Source organism: Netta rufina (assembly GCF_964035555.1).
Source record: "Netta rufina genome assembly, chromosome: 20".
In the NCBI taxonomy this organism is placed as follows: domain Eukaryota; kingdom Metazoa; phylum Chordata; class Aves; order Anseriformes; family Anatidae; genus Netta; species Netta rufina.
The window spans coordinates 9,144,542-9,164,772 of NC_140144.1; the positions used below are offsets into that span (position 1 = coordinate 9,144,542).

General features: G+C 41.7%; 1 protein-coding gene across 1 annotated transcript; it reads right to left on the minus strand.

The window, feature by feature from the left end:
- Positions 1-120: 120 nt before the first annotated feature.
- PKN3 (protein kinase N3) lies at positions 121-19,490 on the minus strand. The gene is made up of 22 exons (XM_084299246.1): positions 19,395-19,490; positions 15,715-15,997; positions 15,034-15,188; positions 13,397-13,526; positions 13,141-13,292; positions 12,588-12,783; positions 12,002-12,193; positions 11,630-11,739; positions 10,992-11,135; positions 9,999-10,074; positions 8,854-9,040; positions 7,733-7,844; positions 6,929-7,002; positions 5,499-5,565; positions 4,854-4,945; positions 4,302-4,478; positions 4,150-4,212; positions 3,491-3,567; positions 2,816-2,958; positions 2,446-2,553; positions 1,805-1,885; positions 121-994 (listed from the first exon to the last, which is right to left on the minus strand). Exons 1-22 carry the CDS (start codon positions 19,413-19,415, stop codon positions 782-784), a joined length of 2,853 nt encoding a protein of 950 aa, XP_084155372.1. The 5' UTR covers positions 19,416-19,490; the 3' UTR covers positions 121-781.
- Between the last annotated feature and the right edge of the window lie 741 nt (positions 19,491-20,231).

Here is a 20,231-nt window from a genome sequence, read left to right on the forward strand (position 1 = left end):
AATTAGTTGGATGTGACATTTACAGAGAAAAATAAAATTGTGCCTGTTGAGCTTAATATGGTTAGCTCTGATCTGAAACATTCAGCTAACACCAAGGAGATGAAAAGCTGAAAATTCATTATGAGGAAAAGTATCTTTATTTTCAAAAAAACAGCATGTGCAAAGCTGTGGCTTCTTTATATTATTAAAAGCAATAGCTAAGATTTCACATCCTGAAAGAATTATAAAGAGATTCTTTTACCTTAAGATGTATCACTTGGATCATTACCAAACTCACACATCATTATCTTGGTTGTGTTAAAATCCATTCCTTCTTTGGCATACATACTTATGAGTAGGAATGGGCATAAAATCATTACAAAGAAGGAATGCTACATATCTATTCTAAAAAACAGGTGAGAAGTGGCCATCCTGCCTGGTATTATGCAACTTTAAAAATCTGTGCTACTTAGTGAGGCTCTTTCTAAAGAGCAACCTGGGATGCAGAGGTGACTTGGTTTCATTAAATTAAGTTCAGCTTAAATTCCACATTTCCATACATAATCAATGCCAGTGGAAGACACATCCAGTCAAAAATGAACTACTCCTTAAGGGTAATTCACATCCAGTATCCCTCCAGAAAACAAGGCTGAAAAAAACACAGCAGAGTAACTCAGCTTGCAAGGCACTTCAGTACTACCAGTGCTATGAAGTCTGTTGCCTTTTCTGTTGCCCATGCCAAGTCCTCTCTACACCCTCTTGAGATGCTAACAATTTGTTCAAGTTTCTTACAGCATGAGAATCAAACATCTAAAAGGTGTTTGGAGACAAAGTCAAAGTCCTTGAAGACAGCCTGCTCCTTATTGGTTAGGAAAGCAACCTCCTCCGGAGGAGTCACAATTGGCTTTTGCGATGTAAACTCTTCATCAAAGTTGCTAATGTCAGTCGGATCTCTTAAAGTGGGCACAAAAGGGGGCTTCAGAGTCCTGGCGTACAAAGCTTCCCAATCAATTTCCTGTAAGAGAGGGAAGTGAACAGGCTAGATCGACATTAAGATTATTTATGAAACATGAAAGTAAGAGGAAGGAAAAAAAAACATGCTAAAGCAAACAGCATTGCTGGTGCAGGCCAGGTAGTACAGAGATCCTATACAGCCTAAGGCTGCTCTTTAGAACATCAAGGAACAAAGCTACAACTCAAGCTATATTTAGAGGGATAAAACTAAAGTGCTGCTGTGGCCAAGGTTTATCTGTGGACTTCCCCACAATTTCTGCTGACATCAAAGTTCTTTGCTTACTCTATTGTAGAGCCAGCTGTGTGCTATAAGTAACTTCTGGCAGATGGGTAACAGCAAGGAGAAATGCTAACACATTTGCCTAGAACAGACATATGCCACTGACCCAAAGCAAACATGTCTTTAACCCCAATTTCTCCTCGGCTCTTGTATATTCTGCAAATGCAGGTGCCATCAAATTGACTGGCAGTAACTGTCATCACTAGACAGCATCTTCTACTGCTGCAGCTTGATATATGAAGGGGTATTTGTTGATGGCTCAAAAGGAAGATCTATTTGTAGATAGAAACAGCACAATCAGAAATAACAAGCTGACCTGAAAACTTACAGGTCCCAGAAAACACACTTGGGAGGTGTCATTTCCAACATGAATTGAAACATGTATACCTGAACAGAGCAATGAGGTGCAACAGAAGCTGCCACTAAGATGTCACGGGTAACTAATGGAAATTTGCCCCAATGCCAGCAGAAAGCAAACCACTCTCATCTCAAACACAAGAGCTGAAGGGGAGGGACACAGTGAGTTCCTACCTTAAAAAAGGCCTGAATTTTAATCTCTTCTGCATCTCTTTCCCCTGCTCCCAGTCTACGTTCTGGACATTTCCGAAGAAGCTGCAGGAAAGATCAGTTCAAAATTAAACAACTGGAACAAAAAGATGAACAGAAATTCCCGAGAGAAAAACAAAGAGCTGGACCGACCCCTCAGTATCTTCTCATTCTCACTTTGCAGCAAGGTCATAACTGCTAATAATAGCCCAGGAATAGCTCCTTGTAAACAACTCGCCACCATCAGTGAGATACCCACCATAAACTGCATGTAGCATCTCATCTGAACTGTGCACCTGTAACTACTGAGTCACACTCAAAAACTGATTCAAGCCATCTTCACTGAATGACTCTGACATTCCTGCCCTTGAATCAACATTTCTCCATTTCAGAGTTAGCAGCAACAGACTTCAGTAAGAAGCCTGCTTAGTCATCCTTAGACAAAAGGATAGCATTTATGTAAAGAAAAGGAACAGTATGCGTAATTTTTAAATGTTTCCTTAGTCTGTGTAGGCAGCTATAGATTACACGCACACAGACACTATCAGCGCCTAACAGAGTCCCTCTGGATCCACTTAGAGTAAAAACAAATTCCTCAGACCCCCAGACGCCCCTCGAGCCATTACCTTACGGATTATAGAAAGTGCTTCAGATGAAAGGAATCGTGGATAGCGGACTTCATCATTTACAATACTATCAAAGACTTCTTCTTCATCATCTCCAGGAAATGGTGACTGCAATTGTAACATTTTTGTTTATTTAACGCACATAGCACCTGTTCCTTGCTAATAAAAAGGGATGAGTTGTACAGATTAATTACTTTTTGGCAAGCACTATGAACAACAAATATATATATATATACACACACACACTACTATGCTATTAAACAATAATTTATAAATAGTTGGATAATTTCACCAAAATTTAATCTCAGGTGATCAGGTACTACTCTCCCCAAGACTGCTTGGTGAGATTCTTAGAGATAGGTGGTCTTACCTCACCAACAAGCATTTCATAAATGAGAACACCCAATCCCCACCAGTCTACTGCCCGAGTGTATGAGATGTCTGTCAGGACTTCTGGAGCCAGAAATTCAGGAGTACCACAGAAGGTGTTTGTGCGGTCTCCAAAACCTATTCCTGTAGGACAAGAATACTTCTGTAAAATCCAGCACACACTTCTAAATAGATCACACGAAGTCTCACCTCCTGAAAGCTATAGATTATCACCTGATAATTTGATGTTAACTGTGCAAGGGCTCTCATCAATGCTTGTAAATGCCAATGACAAAGTACTGATACTTCAAGTCCCTAACAATTCTGAATAAGATATATACAGACAAAGCTTTAATAAACAACGCAACCCAGGAACATTCCTGCAGATTCCACTGCTCATTTCCTTAAGTACATAGCTTGTAGAATCCTGTATCGTGGCTCCTTTGAGCAAAGTGCATTATAAAGTCCCTCATAATTTTCCTGAAGAGAGAAGAGCAAAGTACTCTTTCCAAGTTTATCATGGTCAGACAGATGAAACTTTTTTTTTTTTTTTAATGGAGATGAATGCAGGTTTTATACACCCATCTCTGTACTTGTATATGTGAACACCTCACCAAAGCTCAGACCCTAAAGTTTGTTCTGATGGTTCAATATCGGCTTCACCAAAGCCACTCACCTTCCTTACACAATCCGAAATCTGCAATCTTCACAAATCCTTCAGCATCTAAAAGCAGATTATCCAATTTCAGGTCCCTGCAGGGTGGGGGGTGGGGCAGGGAGAAAGAGGGGAGGTTGGGGTGAGAAAATGTTGGATGAAGTCTAAGGATTGCCAGCACCCTTTTTCGCAAGAGGCAGAAACTAGATATTATAAAGAGAATAAAAATCTACATTGAATAAAGTCTACATTTGGCTTAAACAATAATAATGTATTATTTGGAAGATTCTCCTCAATTTGTTAACATTTTCCTCTTAATGAAAGGCTCACAAAGCAGCTTAGAGCTGGGTGGGGCTTATTTTTCTGGAAAAGAGCATCCCACAATAGCATGACAAATTATTCAACTGTCCAAGTAAAAAAGAAAACAGTGAGTTACAGGTGCCCCCAGAGCATATTGACATGTCAGAGGATGAATCACCTACAACATGTCAGATGAATAGCTCTTAGATGACTTTCTTTACTGTAAGCACAATGAACATGCTGACAGCAACAAGAGATGGTGAAAATAGAGACAGAAAGATTAGAAACCCCAGCAAGACAGTTAGCTCCAAACATGTTGCTACATGAAAAATAAATTTCAAGTTACTGAACTATTTTATAGTTTATTTTTACTGCATTACCTATAAACAATTTTCTTCTCATGCAGGAATTGGAGCCCCAGGACTACACACGCTGTATAAAACCTAAAAAAGAGATACAGTTGTCAGGAAAGATATATAAGAACCAAGACAAGCGTTTACAGTGCCTGGAAACTAGACTAATTCTAACTCACCGTGCCATATGCTCTGGAAAAACATCTTCATGTATGCGCATCATAAGATCACCACCTGGAGTATATTCCATCACAAAACAAGCATGATGAGGTGTCTGGAAACATGCAAACATGTTCACAAGGAATGGATGATCAGAAGAATTGACCACCTCAAATATTCTCTTCTCACAGTTCAAGCTGCCAGGATTTAAAGAATTAAAATGTCAGTGTTAAAACTTGGCAGAAAAGCCTGTTTTGAAAAAGACAGAATGAAAAATAAAATCTTTACATCTTAAGTAAAAGAAATGTTAATTTCTAGGCTAATACAATATTTATCTTTAATACTTCCAAACCTTGAATTTTAGATTGCTCTTCAGGTATGTATCATTGCACCAGAAGCTAGAAAGCAGTGCTGTTCTAAGTTTCTTTATTCCTTATTTTTAGTTATCCCATCCCTAAGGTCACTCTTAACCTTAACAGCACCAAGAGTGGTATACATCATACCTACTAATGGTTCATTACAGGTGTGATAAAGTAGCTGTGACAATAGTACCATCTCTAAACAAAGCTCACCTATCAATTTCATCTCTCCTAATAATATCTTTTTTCTTCAAGGCTTTGATAGCATACAGCTTCCCGGTTGCCTTGTATTGGGCCAAGAGTACCTGAAAGACAATCCTGTTGGATTACTTTGACTCCCACTGACAAAAACTATTTCCATCAACTCCACACAGTCATTCTCAAAATCAAGCTCAAGTAATTCCAAAAATGGAGCACATTTTCCTACTCTGTGCTGCAACAGCCCAGAATGATGTCACTGTAAGTTACGTTCTTCTCAGAAGCAGTACTACCACAACTGGTCCAGTGCTTTAAAAACAAATCAGTGCTCTAACAGCAAGCAACTATGCACACACTTACGGGAATGAAGCTGTTCCACTAGTGATCACAGTGATAACAAAAAGAATGGTAACGATGTGCTCTGTGAAATGATTTGGCACTCCACGGAGGGTTTTCTCCAGGCTTTGAAGCCACAAATCTTCGGGAGTTTTGGCTGCTAACAGGAGTACAAGTGGTTTGTGCATTTGGGTTGGGTTTGTTTTGTATATCTGCAGTGCAACAAGTATCTTCTGTACTGCAAAATTTGAGACTCCAAAGCAGAGACCCATCTTCACAATCACATTCCTACTGCCCTCCACAGAGCAAGCACTTCTACACTACCTTCCCAAAGTGTCCACGTCCCAGCATGGCGATGCAGCGAAAATCCTCAAGCTGAACTGCCTTTTTTCTACAGAGAAACAAAGAAGAATTGCTGAGACAATACCCAAAAGTTAAAGAAAGACAACAAAGGAGCATGTTTCTGTGTTAGGGGAAGCAGCTCTGTACAGCAAAAGGGGAAGTGAACAGCTGCATCAGCTACTTCTTGCCTAGGCTCGAATCCTGAAAATTAGGCCTGCTGCTGCTGTTCTGCCCCTGAAGAAAGGAGCAGGTGACTAACTGTAAGGCAAGAAAACTGCTCCCAGTGCTAGTACTCTGCCTTCCATCTGTACTGGCAACAGGAGCAACAATTCTGTCTCTCCAAGGCTTGTTTCCCATAACGGGATTAGTTGCCTGCATCCCCATTCTTGGGAGAGTAAAATTCAATTTTGCCTACGTTCCTTTCAGTAGACTCAACAGCAATTGTGATAATCAGACATGAACATATATATCACGTGTCACTAGGACAAAGGCTTAATAAGAATAGAAGTTCTCAAACAGGAATTGGAAATGAAACAAGAAGAGACAAGAGACATAAGATGTTGCTGGGAAAAACACAACATAACCAAATAAAGAGATTCTATAGAACATTATATCCGCTACAAGGTGTTACCAAGGAAACTCAGACTGAAGAAATGCTTGGAAAGAATTAAAAAAAAAAAAAAAACACACCACCCCTTCCCCTAAAGGCTTAGTCCAGGAACACCTTTAAAAGGCAGCAGATGTTCTGTACTCCACCAGTGAGTGAAATGAAGGTCTCAGTAGGCACCCATGAAGCAGTCAACTCCCTCCTCAGCCTTCTCAGAGAGAAGGTAGGTAGCATCTGACTGCATCCTGACTCTAGAGTTTTGAAGATGCAACCACACAAAAGTGCTGCTGAAGTTATGAAAATATTCTAAGATCTGAACTGAAAGATCAGCTTAGATAGATTTTATTTGTGCTTTTTCATACAGTATTTGTTCATCAATAGTATTTTTTCAACTTGCCTTGTTTTTGGTGTATTTCTTATTGTTTACCTTTTTTATAGGCAAGTTGTATATGAAACTGCCACAGACTATAAGCTCTAGGGATGCCAAAAGTGTTTCTGAAATTTCTCTCTTAAAATTCTACTTAGACATGTCTAAATGCACTTTATCAGAAAATTTCATACATAAGGAAGCACTGGAAGACAGTTAAGTGACTTTAACTTCTACTGAAGTCAGCTATCACACTGCCTGTGGACATGTAAAGTTCAGAGCAGACTTTTCATGGTATTGTCCACACTTGGCGCTAAGAATCTGCTCCTGAGAAACCAAAGAATATTTTAAGCAGAATTTTGGCCTGTGTGCTCAAGTATTTCAGCCCAGTTCTTCTTTAATCTGTGACCCGAGACAGCCCATGCTGTCCACAGTTACCTTGGAGATGCCTGGATTGGAAATTCTGTTAAAGCAGAGCTGCAACACTTCTCAACATGCAGCCTTTTCAGACACTAGGAACAGAGAGAAAGTTGCAGTATGTTATCCTCTGGAATCACCAAATCAGATGTGAGCACCCACATCCAAATTTCCTCCAGTGTAATGATCCAGCATGACATGTGCTTGCAGTTGGTCATCGCCTCTGCTTAGAGGGAAGCAGCATGAAAACAAGTTGTTTGTGGCCACACAAAACAATTCCCTTGTAAAATATTTCTTGGATAGGATGAACTCCTTTAAAAATAAAGGCTTTAAAAAGTTTAGGGAAAAAAATCTCTTTCTAGGATAAAGGCATTTCATGTCCCCAAAAGAACCACAGTGATCAGAGAACACAGTCTCCTCTATTGCCAAAACCAACCAAGAAGGGTTGGATGTGGTAGAACACAAGTTGTTAGCACCATCCTGTACAATCATCCTGCTCCTTCCTCTCAGGAAAGGAGAGCTCTTAGTTTTGCCCATTTTCTTTAATCACAAATAACTTTATCCGGTCCTAAAAGCCTGCTGACCCTTTGTCCCTACTTTTTCTGTTGAGTCATCTGTTTTGTACTCCTGTCCTGAACTCTCAATGCTGACCTACCTCCCACTCTGTTTCTCCATGAAAAGCAACCTATAATTAAAAAAGAGCTGCAACACTTTCATAAAGACACCGTGCCAAAACAGCTTACTGGACTCTCAACCCTTGGAGACCAGCCAGCTAACAAGGAGGCACCTGCCTGAAGTACAACTAATTTCTCTGGTAACCATTACCGGAGAATCTGCAGGAGATGGTGTTGATTCTTTGGAGTTGGCCATTAGAAAAAGGCGTGGAGGCTTGGGTGGTGCTTCATCATCATAGGTAAGCTTAGTCACAGGAAAGTCACTGCATTGGTAAGATACAATTGAAGGAGAACCGTTTAGATCAGACCAGTAGACACAGACACAAATGTATCACCTTTACTATGTAAGCAAAGTTTAGCTCTGTCCAATATACTAGACAAGAGACTGTTCGATTCACACAGCAAGTCTGTGAAGTATCTTAAATTGTTAATGGTTAGACTCACATTTCAGCATTTCTCTGATGCTATAAAATTAATGCTACATTAATTTAACATAGAAATAAGTGACTGTGATCAAGAATTTAAACCAACCCTTGACTAGTAGTTGACTGGTTTTTTTCTTTTCTAGGTCTTGTGAATCAGTGGGAATAGTTTCTTCTAGAGAATGACTAATTCTCTAACGACTAATTCCAACAATTTTAGAAAATTTAGATCTTTTTTTTTTTAAAGAATATTTAAAAGCCTAATTATATAACTTCTGAGTGTTACATTATGCTAGTGGTTGGGGTTTATATGTAACCTCTTGAAAGAAGAGTACATTTTTTACCAAACAATTGTACTGTGACTTTGTAAAGAGTTTAGTTACTGTACCAGTGAAGATATTTAATGAGTGGAATTTTCTTTCCTTTACAGTGCAGAACCAGTACATCTTTCTGTGTATATAAAATAACATTTGAAAATCTGCTTTATTTTTTTTTCTGCATTATGGTGTTTACTTATGACCACTTTTCTGCCCACAGTTCTTACTGCAGAGGAAAAGAAAGCTACTGAAGATCCCCTGGCTCTGGAACACACCGCTTGTTAGGACAGTAATTTTGAAAATTGGTCCAGCTGCTAACAATAAATCAGAGGTAACCACAGGGTATTGAACAATGTACCAAAACCACATTGTTTCTGGCAGCATTGTCTTTTCTTAAGATCCTGAATTAAATTTCACAGACATAATTTTCTTATCAATATCTTCCTCCACCTTAGTAAGACGCAACAGAATTTTAAGGTGTATTTTATGCTTACTCCAGACTACTATCCAGCAATACTCAGCACACAACTTACCTACTCAGCTTGGTTATTGAGTCAGCGTGATTTTGTGTGGGAACTGGAGAGAAGTCTGTATGAATGGGATCGTGAAGTGGGGGACTCAGAGTGCTCATTGAACTACACGGAGGGAGGAAGCTCATCATCAGGCGACCCCATGCAGCAACATTCATGTTCATTTGAGGAGCTCGGAGAAATTCTTTCCCTGGAGGAGTCATAGTCAAAACACCAGTGAGATTACAATGCATGAATTACAAACCCTTGTTAAACTACCATTTTTACCCAAACACCTGTGGGCTTACTCAAAAAATGTAGTCCACCCTACAGAGAATGAACTTTCTTCCAGGGAATAAAGTTTAACGATGATGAAAAAGATCTATTTCACCCAAGTTCAGATCCATATAGTATCATAACAATCCCCAAGTAGAAGCTGCATAAGATATTAAAAATTGATCTTATTTTAAGCCAGATTTTCTTCTGTTTCTACACTGCATTTTAATCATTCAGCCTGTTAACAGAAAGCTTCTGAAAATATCTTTAAAACAGTAAAACATTCGGTATTTTTTCATTATTTTTTACCACCTTCTAAAGAACACAAACATAAAATCTAATTTATTCTCACTAACAGTCCTCTGTATGTAAAATCTTACCTTATTCAGCTTCACAGGAAAAAAAATGCAGGCAAAAAAAAGTATGCAAGTCATTCCAGTCCTTAAACTGAGATGCCAACTCTAGCTTGACAGACAATCAATAGCCTGTTCATGCTACAATCTTGTATAATTCAGAGTTTTTCTTCCAATACCTGTTCTTTCATCAGTAACGACATTGCTGGGTAAATTAGTACAGCCTGAGTCCTAGATCTTGCTAAGAAATCTGTTAAATAGCTAGTAATTACATCTTCCTAACGCTGGTAACTGTGAAGATAAACACTACAACAAGATCACAGCATCACACATCATGCTGCAGCCAGGCTGGCTACACTTTTTGCAACCAAACTTTCACATTCTAATAAAGCCTACACAAAACACACACACACAATAATTAGCAAGCATTGTAATGTGCCTCACAAATTTAATTAGAAGAGCATGCAAGACTAGTTGTGCAAACCCCTGCCCTCACCCACACACCCTAGATAGTAAACAGTCAGTTCTCTGGCAGCTTACCTTTCTGTTTGGGGAAAATACGTTTCTGTCGTTGCAGTTTTGGCTTTCTCTCAATGACAGGATTACAGAACATCACCTGTCAGAGAAGTAAACGCGATTCGTCAAGATGCTTTATTTACACTATGAACACAAACTTGCACACGTGCACTGTCATCAAATTCTCCATTCATAAGTTGTTGGTAAGTTAGGAGTCACTCCCACAGACAAGATTCCAGACCTTGTTATTCTAGCTTCACCCTCTAAACATCTGTTATTTCAATTGTGGTTTTAGATGTTGGAATCTTCTGCTACCTGAAGCGCAGAACCCCTCTCCCCAGATTAAGACCAATTCACATCCCAAAGAAAATGTATTTCATTCATAAAGCTACAGGAAAAAAATGGTTTATAATACAGCCATTCATAGGGTGGGAAAAAATAGAACAAAATAAAAAAAAGAGGGGGGACAAATTTTGGTACATAAGATGAAGACCCTACTGTTGGAAAGTTAACCCACAGAATCTTTCATTACAACACACAGCAGAAAGTACTGCGGCTTTTAAGGGATTATCTGGATGATCTCTTCATTGATGGTACTTCAAATTCTTTATTACTAGCCTCAGAAAGATGATAAAATAAGTATACCCAGAGGGAATTTGGATCTGTGATTCTACAGTCTGTGTAATTCAAACCTGACCATTAAGCCATATGTTTAATTAAAGTGTCACCAATGACTCATAATGAAAGCAAATAAAAAAAAAAACAACGGATTTCACAGCGCACACACATAATTACGGAGGAGTAGCTGAAAAGACACTCGAGGCTATGGCACGTGTACATCTTATTATATCACATTGCTCCTTATTGTTGTGTGATATTGATGCGAAAGGAGTCACTCTACCCTTCTATATTTTTGCTCCTTCTGCTCCTTGTATATTGAATTGAACAACTGCTTTCAGGGCAGGCACCCTACATAGACAGAATTCTCTGAAAAAGAAACAAAGCTGACATTGATACCTCTGCAAAAAGCATTCCTTGGGGTTCAAGCAAGAGGCACATCCCATGGCGTTCGTTATCAAGGAAATCATCCAAACGTAAAAACTTCACTGCACACAGTTCTCTCCAGTCTCTCCAATAGATTGCAATTTCTAGCTCACGAGACTGGGCAGAATGGGGGTGGGGGTGAGAGGAGGAGAGAAAAAAGCAGAAGAGTTACGTACTGCCCCATGCTCTGGTCATGCCACACACACATTCTGCTGTAAAATTCAGTCAACTAGACAGTATGAATAAGAAACTTCTTTAATCCTTCTGTTTCTCCGCTGTCTCTGATGTTTTCAGATCTTCCCAGCTACAGACCCTTTTGGAGGTGGCTGTCCTCGCTCTCCATTTTAGAAATGCTTATTAAAGTCACTTTGCTGGTAAGATGAAATAAAACTGCTCAGATACTGAGAAAAGGACAACAGATGCTGTTCAGGCTGATTCTCTGCCAGAGATGCACTGCCTTAGGGGGGAAGACTAAGACAACTGGTACATAAAAGGACATGAGGACAGTGCCAATACAGAGATGAATTAAATGGAATTGCAGCTAAATGAGCAAACCAGGTAAGGTGAAATGGAAAAACAAATACAACTCAGGAAATCTAAGGCAGCCTTACCCGATCCAACTCAATGACAAAGCTCTGGTCCCACGCCTGGTTATTAACTGGTCCCCAGTTTGTTTGGCCAACCACTTTATTGTCCACTTTGAGCACAGCAAGGACTTCATCTGGACAAAGGAGAGAACATGGATTATAATCTTTTATATTGCTATAAAACTAAAGACAGTCTCTCATGCTGAAGGTGAATATCCCCATCAAATATAATTTCCATGAGATAACTATAAGGAATAGTTTGGTTTTTTTTTGTTCTCTAATCTTTGAAGAAACCAGGTTTCTCGTAATTAAACTCATATCAGACTAACACTGTATCCAGATGAGATTCCCCCAAGTCCCCAGTGCCACTTACAAAATGAGGAACCCTATACTCACTACATAGGTCTTCATTCCGCAGGTACTTTCCTGCAACACTACGGCCAGGGATACCCAGGCCAACTCTTGTTCGGGTAAGGGACTTCAAATCACTTGGACTGCCAGGGACAGGAGAAGAACCAGCCATTCGGGAACGTCCTGGAACATTTTCCAATAGATCTTGACACCCCATCAGTCTCACTTCCAGTGTTCCTGAGAGATAAATTCAGGAGGGTAAAAAACGTTATTCCATAAAAGCCAGAAGTGATTCTAGTCAACCTGTCCTCACAGAAGTCCAAGAATTTCTCAGGAAATGGACTAATATCTTAGATGTACCCCAGGTTAGAACAGTATAGAATAGCATAGAATAGAATAGTTCAGTTGGAAAGGTCCTAAAAAGATTATAAAGTCCAACAACCTATTTAATAGTTTAAATAGATTTAATAGACTACAAATCCATATAATCAGAAAGCTTTTACAGGCCTAGAAGAAGTAAGTACAGTTCATAGAAAATCAAATGTTTGTAAAACAAAAGGTGTTACAACGAGAAGAAATGATTTTTTCTTTAATCCTCCCCACAAAAGCATGCCATGCAGGATTTATGTACCTGTAAGGGCTGTAGGTTTGATGACTGAAGTAGGTTGGATAATGCCATGCTGAGCTCCCAGGGAAGAAGTATTTACCAGTTCCTGCTTGATCAGTGCTCGTTTTGGGTGATCAGGAGAAAGTTCACTAAGCTGATGTTCCAAGGACAAGCGCAGCAGATCAATCTTCTGAGAGGATTCTTGCAAACGACCTTGAGCCTAGCAATGCAAAGTAGAACAGACAGCAGGCGGAAGTTTCCCAATTAACAGCACCAGTCCAGGTACTATTATTCCTTTATGAACTACCAGAGATGGTCTCAAGAAAAGACCTGATAACATCTTACTAACAAAGGAATAAGAAGGAATATTTTCCTATACATCCTGACCACCCCCCCAACAGCATCACTTCCAACATTCCTAAGGAATTTCACGAAAGCAAGGAACATTATTCCTAGAATTAAAAGTGACACCAAACAGTCTGTCCTCACAGTCAGGAGTTTCCCAGATTCATAAACCCTGGTCATTTCTGCTCATTTGTGATAAATCACTGATGTTGAGGCATAAACAAGTGCTTACCTCAGCTAAAAACTTGCGATCCTGTACCCGACTCCCTCCTAGGATCTTCAGCACATTTTTTGCCCCCTCAGCTACAGCAGCTTCAATGCGCAGATGATGTCTCAGCTCCTCAATGCGCAGCTCCACAGCACTGATGGTGGTCCCCAGCCTCACTGACCATTTTGGAGATAAAATACAATGAGAATGAAAACTGACTATTCTGGATCTTGGGGCTCTGGCCACATCTTTTATGGGCTGCATGCTTAAAACACCCTACCTGCTGGATCCACTGCATCTTCCATCCCTCCTGCGGACTGAGATACCTTCACAATTTGCATGCGGATTATTTCGATCTTTGTCTTACTGTCTTGAAGCATCTGCTGAGCTGTAGCCAGCAGTTTACGCTCCTGCCAAAGAGAAAGCACGTGCAGAGAAAGGACCATGCTCATTAAAAATGGATAATGGTGATGTGTTCAGCATAGAGGGTGAGATGGCACCCGCAAGAAGGGTCATAAATGATCCTGAAATAGCTTACATAAGCAGTTATGTAAAGGAGACACTGCTGAGGATCAAAGACTTCAAGATCATTATCCCCATTTTTAGAGGGAAAGGACAGGTCAAGGAGTCTTTGATGGACTATGACACCAAAGGATAAAGAGAAGATGAGTTGCTACAAAACAGGGTCTGCCTTGTAGTTATGCAAGTTAATACCAAACCTTGCAGTCACTGAAACTTGTGGCTGACTGATAAGCTGTGCTTGCAGTATTTTGTGAGCAAAGGTTTTGAATAAATCAAAATAGCACAACCCTCTACAGTGCTGGTCTTACTGAATTAAGCTTCATAATAAGCTTGGATTTTTTTTTAATTATCCTTTGAATTTTAAATATCATTATGTCAAGCTCAGTAAGTGAGATGAATACGAAACCATCCTAAACTAACTAGTAGTATCAAAACATTACACCAAGTCAGTGAACAACACCAATGCTTTTTTTAACTTTATTTTCTCAAGTCACTGATTGAATGTACCTATTTATACTGTCCTCACTACCTTCCCAAGCTTGGAAAAGATTTTCTAGAGATAGCACTTCTATCTCGTTACTTCCTGTAAGATATTTTTCTCCAGCTCAGATCTGCCTCTAGAGTCACTGTGAACACTGGCGTTAGCCAAGTTAAGCATCTAGACCAAAGAATGCAAGTAGAGCCTGTAGTGGGTAGGAAAAAGTAGCTGTTTCCAAAGGCGTATTCATTTGTTTGTCAATGATAACAGAAGCTACTCTGTAGGTAGCTAGAACTTTCCCCTGAGATTGCAGAAGGGTTTAGGTGGCTAAGGTAAAACAATATGATTCCCAGCTCCATCATCAGTATCACTAAGCAACATTCAAGAATCAGAGAATGGTTTGGATTGGAAGGGACCATGTTCACCATGTAGAAATTGCCAACAGGATAAAAACCGCCAGACTATGCCAGCCTGGCTGCTGTAGTAACTCCCCTCTCATAGTGATCATCATCAGATGATTAACAAAAAGGCACAGGCAACTACATCATCGGCCAAAGTAGAATAAACTGCCCTTCCAGAAAAGCCTTGTGCTGCCATCCAGTAATTATAGATTAGCTTAATTTCTTGACAAATGAAACACAGTCCATCCAATTCCTTTTAAATTTTTGCTAAACTCCTAAAATCTGCACATTAGACTCATTACAAAATGTTACTATCATATGATTAGTTGTCCTGTGCAGCATTGTGACATGCTGTCACTATGCTGAGGACAAAAATGCAGAGCTAGGGTTCAGTCAAGCAAGCTTTGCAAATTAATTTCTTTCACATACTACCTACCAGAGAGGGTTTGTGTATTGACTTTAAATACAGATTTTGTTCCAAGAATCCATGTTCCCAAATGGTTTATTCCTGCTTACCTTGGATGTTGCACTTGAATACATTTGGATCATATTCTCAGCTCCTTGCTTGACTTTCATTTCAACGTGTAGTTGCTTTTTCAGAGCTTCAACCTTCCTTGCCATGGGGTTTGGGTTTCTTTCCCAGAGACAAGGGTCTGGAGATAAAGACCCATCTGTACATAAAACATCATCAGTATCATTAATCTTTCTTGTTTTATTTCACTGGATGATTCTAAAAAAGAAGGTTAGGCTATAAAACAACATGTAGCAAGGTCTTGCCTAGAAAACTGACTGCAAAATTGTTTCAAATGAAGCTCAAGCTCATAAGCATTTCTTAATTTATCAGTGAACTGCTCCTAACAAGGATTCTACTACTTTTATACTTATTCATCCCATAAACTACTTGGACGTTCAACTGCCCAGAAACTCTACTCAAATCTCTTCAATTCCATCTACAGCCAGCTCCTGAACATTGTCCATGCGCAGCGTTCTCAGATGGTCTTCTCCCCACAGTGATCTCTCATTTGCCTCCTTTCACCTTGATTGCCCCATGCCCAACATTTTACTGCACAGATTATTTAATTGGCTGAATACCAGCAGGTAACATTCCCACTGCTTGCAAGTCCTCAACAGAAAATGTAATTAAACTAGCACTGAAGCACTACAAAATTTTCCTGTCAATCGTGACTCATGGCATACCTGTCTTATTCTCCTCTTTGTCTGTTATGACAATCCTTGCATTAAGCTCCTGAAGTTCCCAATGAAGTTGCTCTAATTTCCGGTTAGAAGATTTCAGCACATGCTCTATATGAACAAGATTCTTTCTGTCTGTTGTCGCTTTACGAAGGTTCTCTGCTCCCTCTTTAATCTTCAGTTCTTTTTGTATAGCACGGCGAAGTAGTTCCTTCTCACCCTCCAGTTTTTGCTGGAAGCTTGGATCCATTAAGTTTACACCATTGCCTAGCTGCAAGAGACAGCTGCCCTGCAATCAAGCAGCATTGAGAAAGGGGATTTCAGAGATAACACAGTTCAATCTTTTTTTTATGATATAACAATACCCTCATAAGATTCTACCTCTTCATTTCATTCAGCAAATGGTTCACACAAATTCTGAAGCCAACCTTTTCACAGAGATTTCAAGATGACCACACCTAGATTTAAATTCCAGAGGACAGAAGGCAACTTTGATCTTACTATGACATAATTTAGTTTTAAACCACAGTGGAGACAAAATCTTACTTTTCTTCTTGTTATTTAATGGCTACACAAATATTTGTTCTTCCAGTATCAAAGCCCAGCCAGTATTTGCTCTTGTCTTGATTAACTTTTACTAGTACGATGTAGTGGATACAGATTTTTATCTGCATATGCCTTGATGTTGACTTGACTTTCCAAAGACATCTAACAAACAACCTGTTAAAGATTTTTAGGAATGTCACGACCATGCATTAACTTTGAGCTGCTACCCAAAGAAGAAAAATGTAACCCTTGCAAGAGTTTCTACAAATGAACAAGCAAAAGAATAAGCTTAACTTGCAGCTGTTTCTGAAAAGGTAACCAGCCTGTTGTCTCAAGCTTTGTTCCGCCTGTGGTTTACAGGCAGTAAGACCACATTAAACTTTTGATTATTCTGAGTTGCATTAGCAGCAGCATTTAGGTTTGCTCAGGGCTTTGTTTTATACCATTTTCAATGCTCCTTCTTCTGGCTCAATATGCCTCACCAACAGCTCTGGACGGCAGTGCTCTGTTGACAGACTGAACACACACAGTACAGGCAGTAGCAGCACCTGCATATCTCACCGACCACAAAAGCACTGAACTCAAAACAGGAGCTGGGAAAGCTTTATCCACAAGGATGCTGCCTAACACCTCAGGAAACAGACCCAAACAGGAAGTTATGCTTGTCTCTTCAACAGGAGAAATGGCTTTATGGCATTAAAAGCAATTAACGTATTAATAGGCTAGCATTAACTACTCATCATGTTCCCCACTTAAATTTAAAAGACACAGCTGCGCAGCCAAACTCTGCTCCACTAACCAGCTTGGGATCACACAGCACGTCAGCGACTAAAGACAGAATTTGAATCCTGACTCGCTTTCACATTCTTTAACTGGTTGACCACATTTCCAAAAATAAACCACACTGGTTTTGTATTATTTGGGTACATTACTATGCTTTAAGAGCGTGCTATACATCCAAACCCTACGCCACCCGCACACAGATACACAATTATTCAATCACACTATTTGTATATTTTATTGTGCAGCTTGAAGATCCAAACAAACATCCTTGATCAGTTTTCAGTATGACTTCAGCCTAACAGCAAAATAATTAAAAAATAAAAAGGAAAAAAAAATCTATTTTAAAGTTGGCCTAAAACCAAGTTGGGTCTGCAAGAGATGCATGATAGCCAAAATAGGAATTGTTCAGATTGGTAACAAAACAAAAAGGTTCAGATTAACATCCTGATTCCAGGAAGTTCTCGCCCAATTAGTAAAGCCAGGAACTAAGCCAGAGCTTTGAAAAACATCCAAGGTTTTGTGAGGAAGAACTTGAATCATGGAGTTCCTGAGTCACAGGCAACCTCTACCAGCTCTAAGTCGGAAAATCAGAAAGCTCTTTATCCATTCTGTAACGAGTAACTAAAAAGAGTTTGTTGGGTATAAGTTTCATCTAATAATCAGAAAAAGCATGCAGATTTATTTTATATCCAAACTATGCAAACAGAGGTAAGCAATCCACCCATTCCATCTGCCCAGAGCAATTGAATGAATGAATGAGTGGTGTGAGATTAATGCTGACAAATGGTACTGAATGCAGAGACCCAGGTATTGATTCAGAGAACAGGTACAGTCTGAGCAGTTGTCAGGTCAATCTTCCTCCACATCACTCTGCCAAAAGTGAGCCTGAATACCAGTTAATGCACCATGCTCATTTTCTAAATATATTTAGGATATAAACATGGTCTGTTTTACTGGATCCTTCTTCCCTTCTGTAGATCAGGGAGTGCCATGACAAAGGCGTTGTTTGCACCAGGAACACAAAATATTCTAGTACTGAGGAGCACGAGAGATCCAAATTTGCATTCGGGTTGATGCATTTTGCATTCTGAGTCAGGAATGTCAGTGGGGTGTCAGGATACTGCCTCAGCCCAGGCTGCAGCTGTTCTTGGGTTCCCAGAGAAGGTCGCAGCCCTTTAGGGTATGTCTCCAGCACAATCCAGAAACACATTTACAGTGCTCACAGAAATACCCAAGCTAGCTTAAATTAACTTGCTTTTGGTACTTTTAGCAGGGCTGCCAGAACTCACCCAGGACTTCAGCTAGTCTCATGCCTTACTGAAGCATCTAGATTGCTTCCTAACTAGCAAAGATTGCAGCAGGACCAAAATTACACTCGGTCCTCCGGATTGCAGCCCAGAAAGATCCCATCCCTGGGGCTGCTACACCCAGCCTGGCAACAAGCTTCACCTGCACAAAGCGCAGGGTGAGCCAGCCTTTAGAGCTGCACGGGTGACACAAAAACTGATTTATGGTTTGATTTAATGAGCTAGCGGTCATGAGGCCGTCTCTGCTGCAGCCCACACGCATTCGCCGGGATGTTTTAAATCCCCTTTTTCACTGCAACTTCATGCTGCAGCAACAAGGGCCATGTTGGGCAACTTCATGTGAACTACGTTCACTTTTTATGAGAAAAGGCCACTGCTAGGTTTAGAAAAAGGCAGCTGGAATCCCACCTGGAGCCAGTCCCCTTTCCAACCCCAAGACAGGCAAGGTTTCCTAAGCAAAGAGCCCAGGCCAGCTGCACGATGGGGAGCCCCTCATCGGGCCTGTAGCAATGGCACCGAAAGCTTTGTGCCATTGCTTCTCACACAGATTAGGCTTGAAATACCTCCAGCAGGCTAGCATCTCCCCTGTTGCATGGGGCTGACCCCAAAAATTAATGCCCTACCCAGCGGGGAGCCTCGCTGCACCCTCCTCACACACACCCCTTCACCTCCAAGAGGGGCCCCGCTGTTCAGAGCAGGCACCGGCTTTACCTGAACCCCGTTTTTCTGAGGCGACCATTTTTAGGGACAAATCTGAGGGACATTTATAGGGGCTCCCACCCACCCTTCTTCCCTCCCTCCCCAGAGGGGGCGCGAGGGCGGCAAACCCCGCTGCCCCCCTACCCTGCCCAGCGGGCAAGGGGCTCCAAGCGGAGCTCAAAGCCGGGATTTTCCAGCGGGGGGACGGAGGAGACCCCCAAAAAGCAGAGGGGGGACCCCCACAAGGACCCCCAACCCCACGGGGCGAGCACCCCGGAGGAGGATCCCCATCCCCTCAGGCGAGCCTGGCCACGCCGGCTCCCCTCCGAGCCGCCCCTCCGCGGCGCTCACCTGCGGGGTCCCCGCCGCCATTGCTCCGTGAGGCACCGCCAGCAACGGGCACTTTTCTTTCTTTTTTCTTTTTTTTTTTTTTCAAACTTCAGCCTTCCCGGGAAGCGGCGCCGCCAGCGCCCTCTCGCGGGGGCCGGGCGAGCCCGGGAGAGTTCCCGGCGGGCGACCCTCAGGGAACGGGGAGAGGAGGAGAGCCGGGAGCTTCCCGTCCCCACAGCCCGCCCGCGGTGCTCCCCGGCCGGTCACGGCTCCCAGCCCTGTCGGGAGCTCGTCCCAGCCGTCTTCGTTCGCCATGAGTCGGGGTTGGGGGGGAGAGAACTGGCGGCGAGGTCCCGCGGAGCGGCCGGCAGCAGAGCGGCGCCACAAGCCGGACCCTGAGGAGCCTGAGGTACCGCCCGCTTCCCGCCGCGGCGAGGCGAGGCTGGAGGGGATCCGTGTCCTCCTTCAGGCACAAAACTCGCGGTTTTGTGCCAAAGTGGCGGTACGGAGACACGAACGGGGACCGGGCTCCTTAGCTGGGTGCCTGACATCTCCTCCAAGCCGGGCGCTGTGAGGGGAGACCCCCGCGGCGTGCCCCAGCCCGGGCACGGTTTGTGGTGCTGGGACCACTGAGGTGATTTCCAGCCCCGGTTCTGCCCCAGCGGCTTGTAACCGGCTTTGGTGTGAGGGGGACAGGCAAAATGCTGCCCTTCCTTACACGGGGTGCTGCCCTGGAAAGGGGAGGACGACTGTCTCCAGCACTGCTCTTTGCCTAACTTTCCCTCTGCAGAACTGCCCCTCTGTGGAGCAGGATCAATATCCCGCCTTTTCAGCTGAATATTTGAGTCAAAAATAACC

Excerpts from the sequence above, each read along its gene's own strand:
- PKN3 (XM_084299246.1), bottom strand. The coding sequence starts at position 19,415 with ATGGCGGCGGGGACCCCGCAG. Across the intron at positions 11,740-12,001 it reads GCGGAATGAAGACCTATGTA|ATGAAGTCCTTGCTGTGCTC; the intron begins GTGAGTATAGGG and ends TCCTTTGTCCAG. Across the intron at positions 5,566-6,928 it reads CCAATCCAGGCATCTCCAAG|AAAAAAGGCAGTTCAGCTTG; the intron begins GTAACTGTGGAC and ends GTTTCTCTGTAG.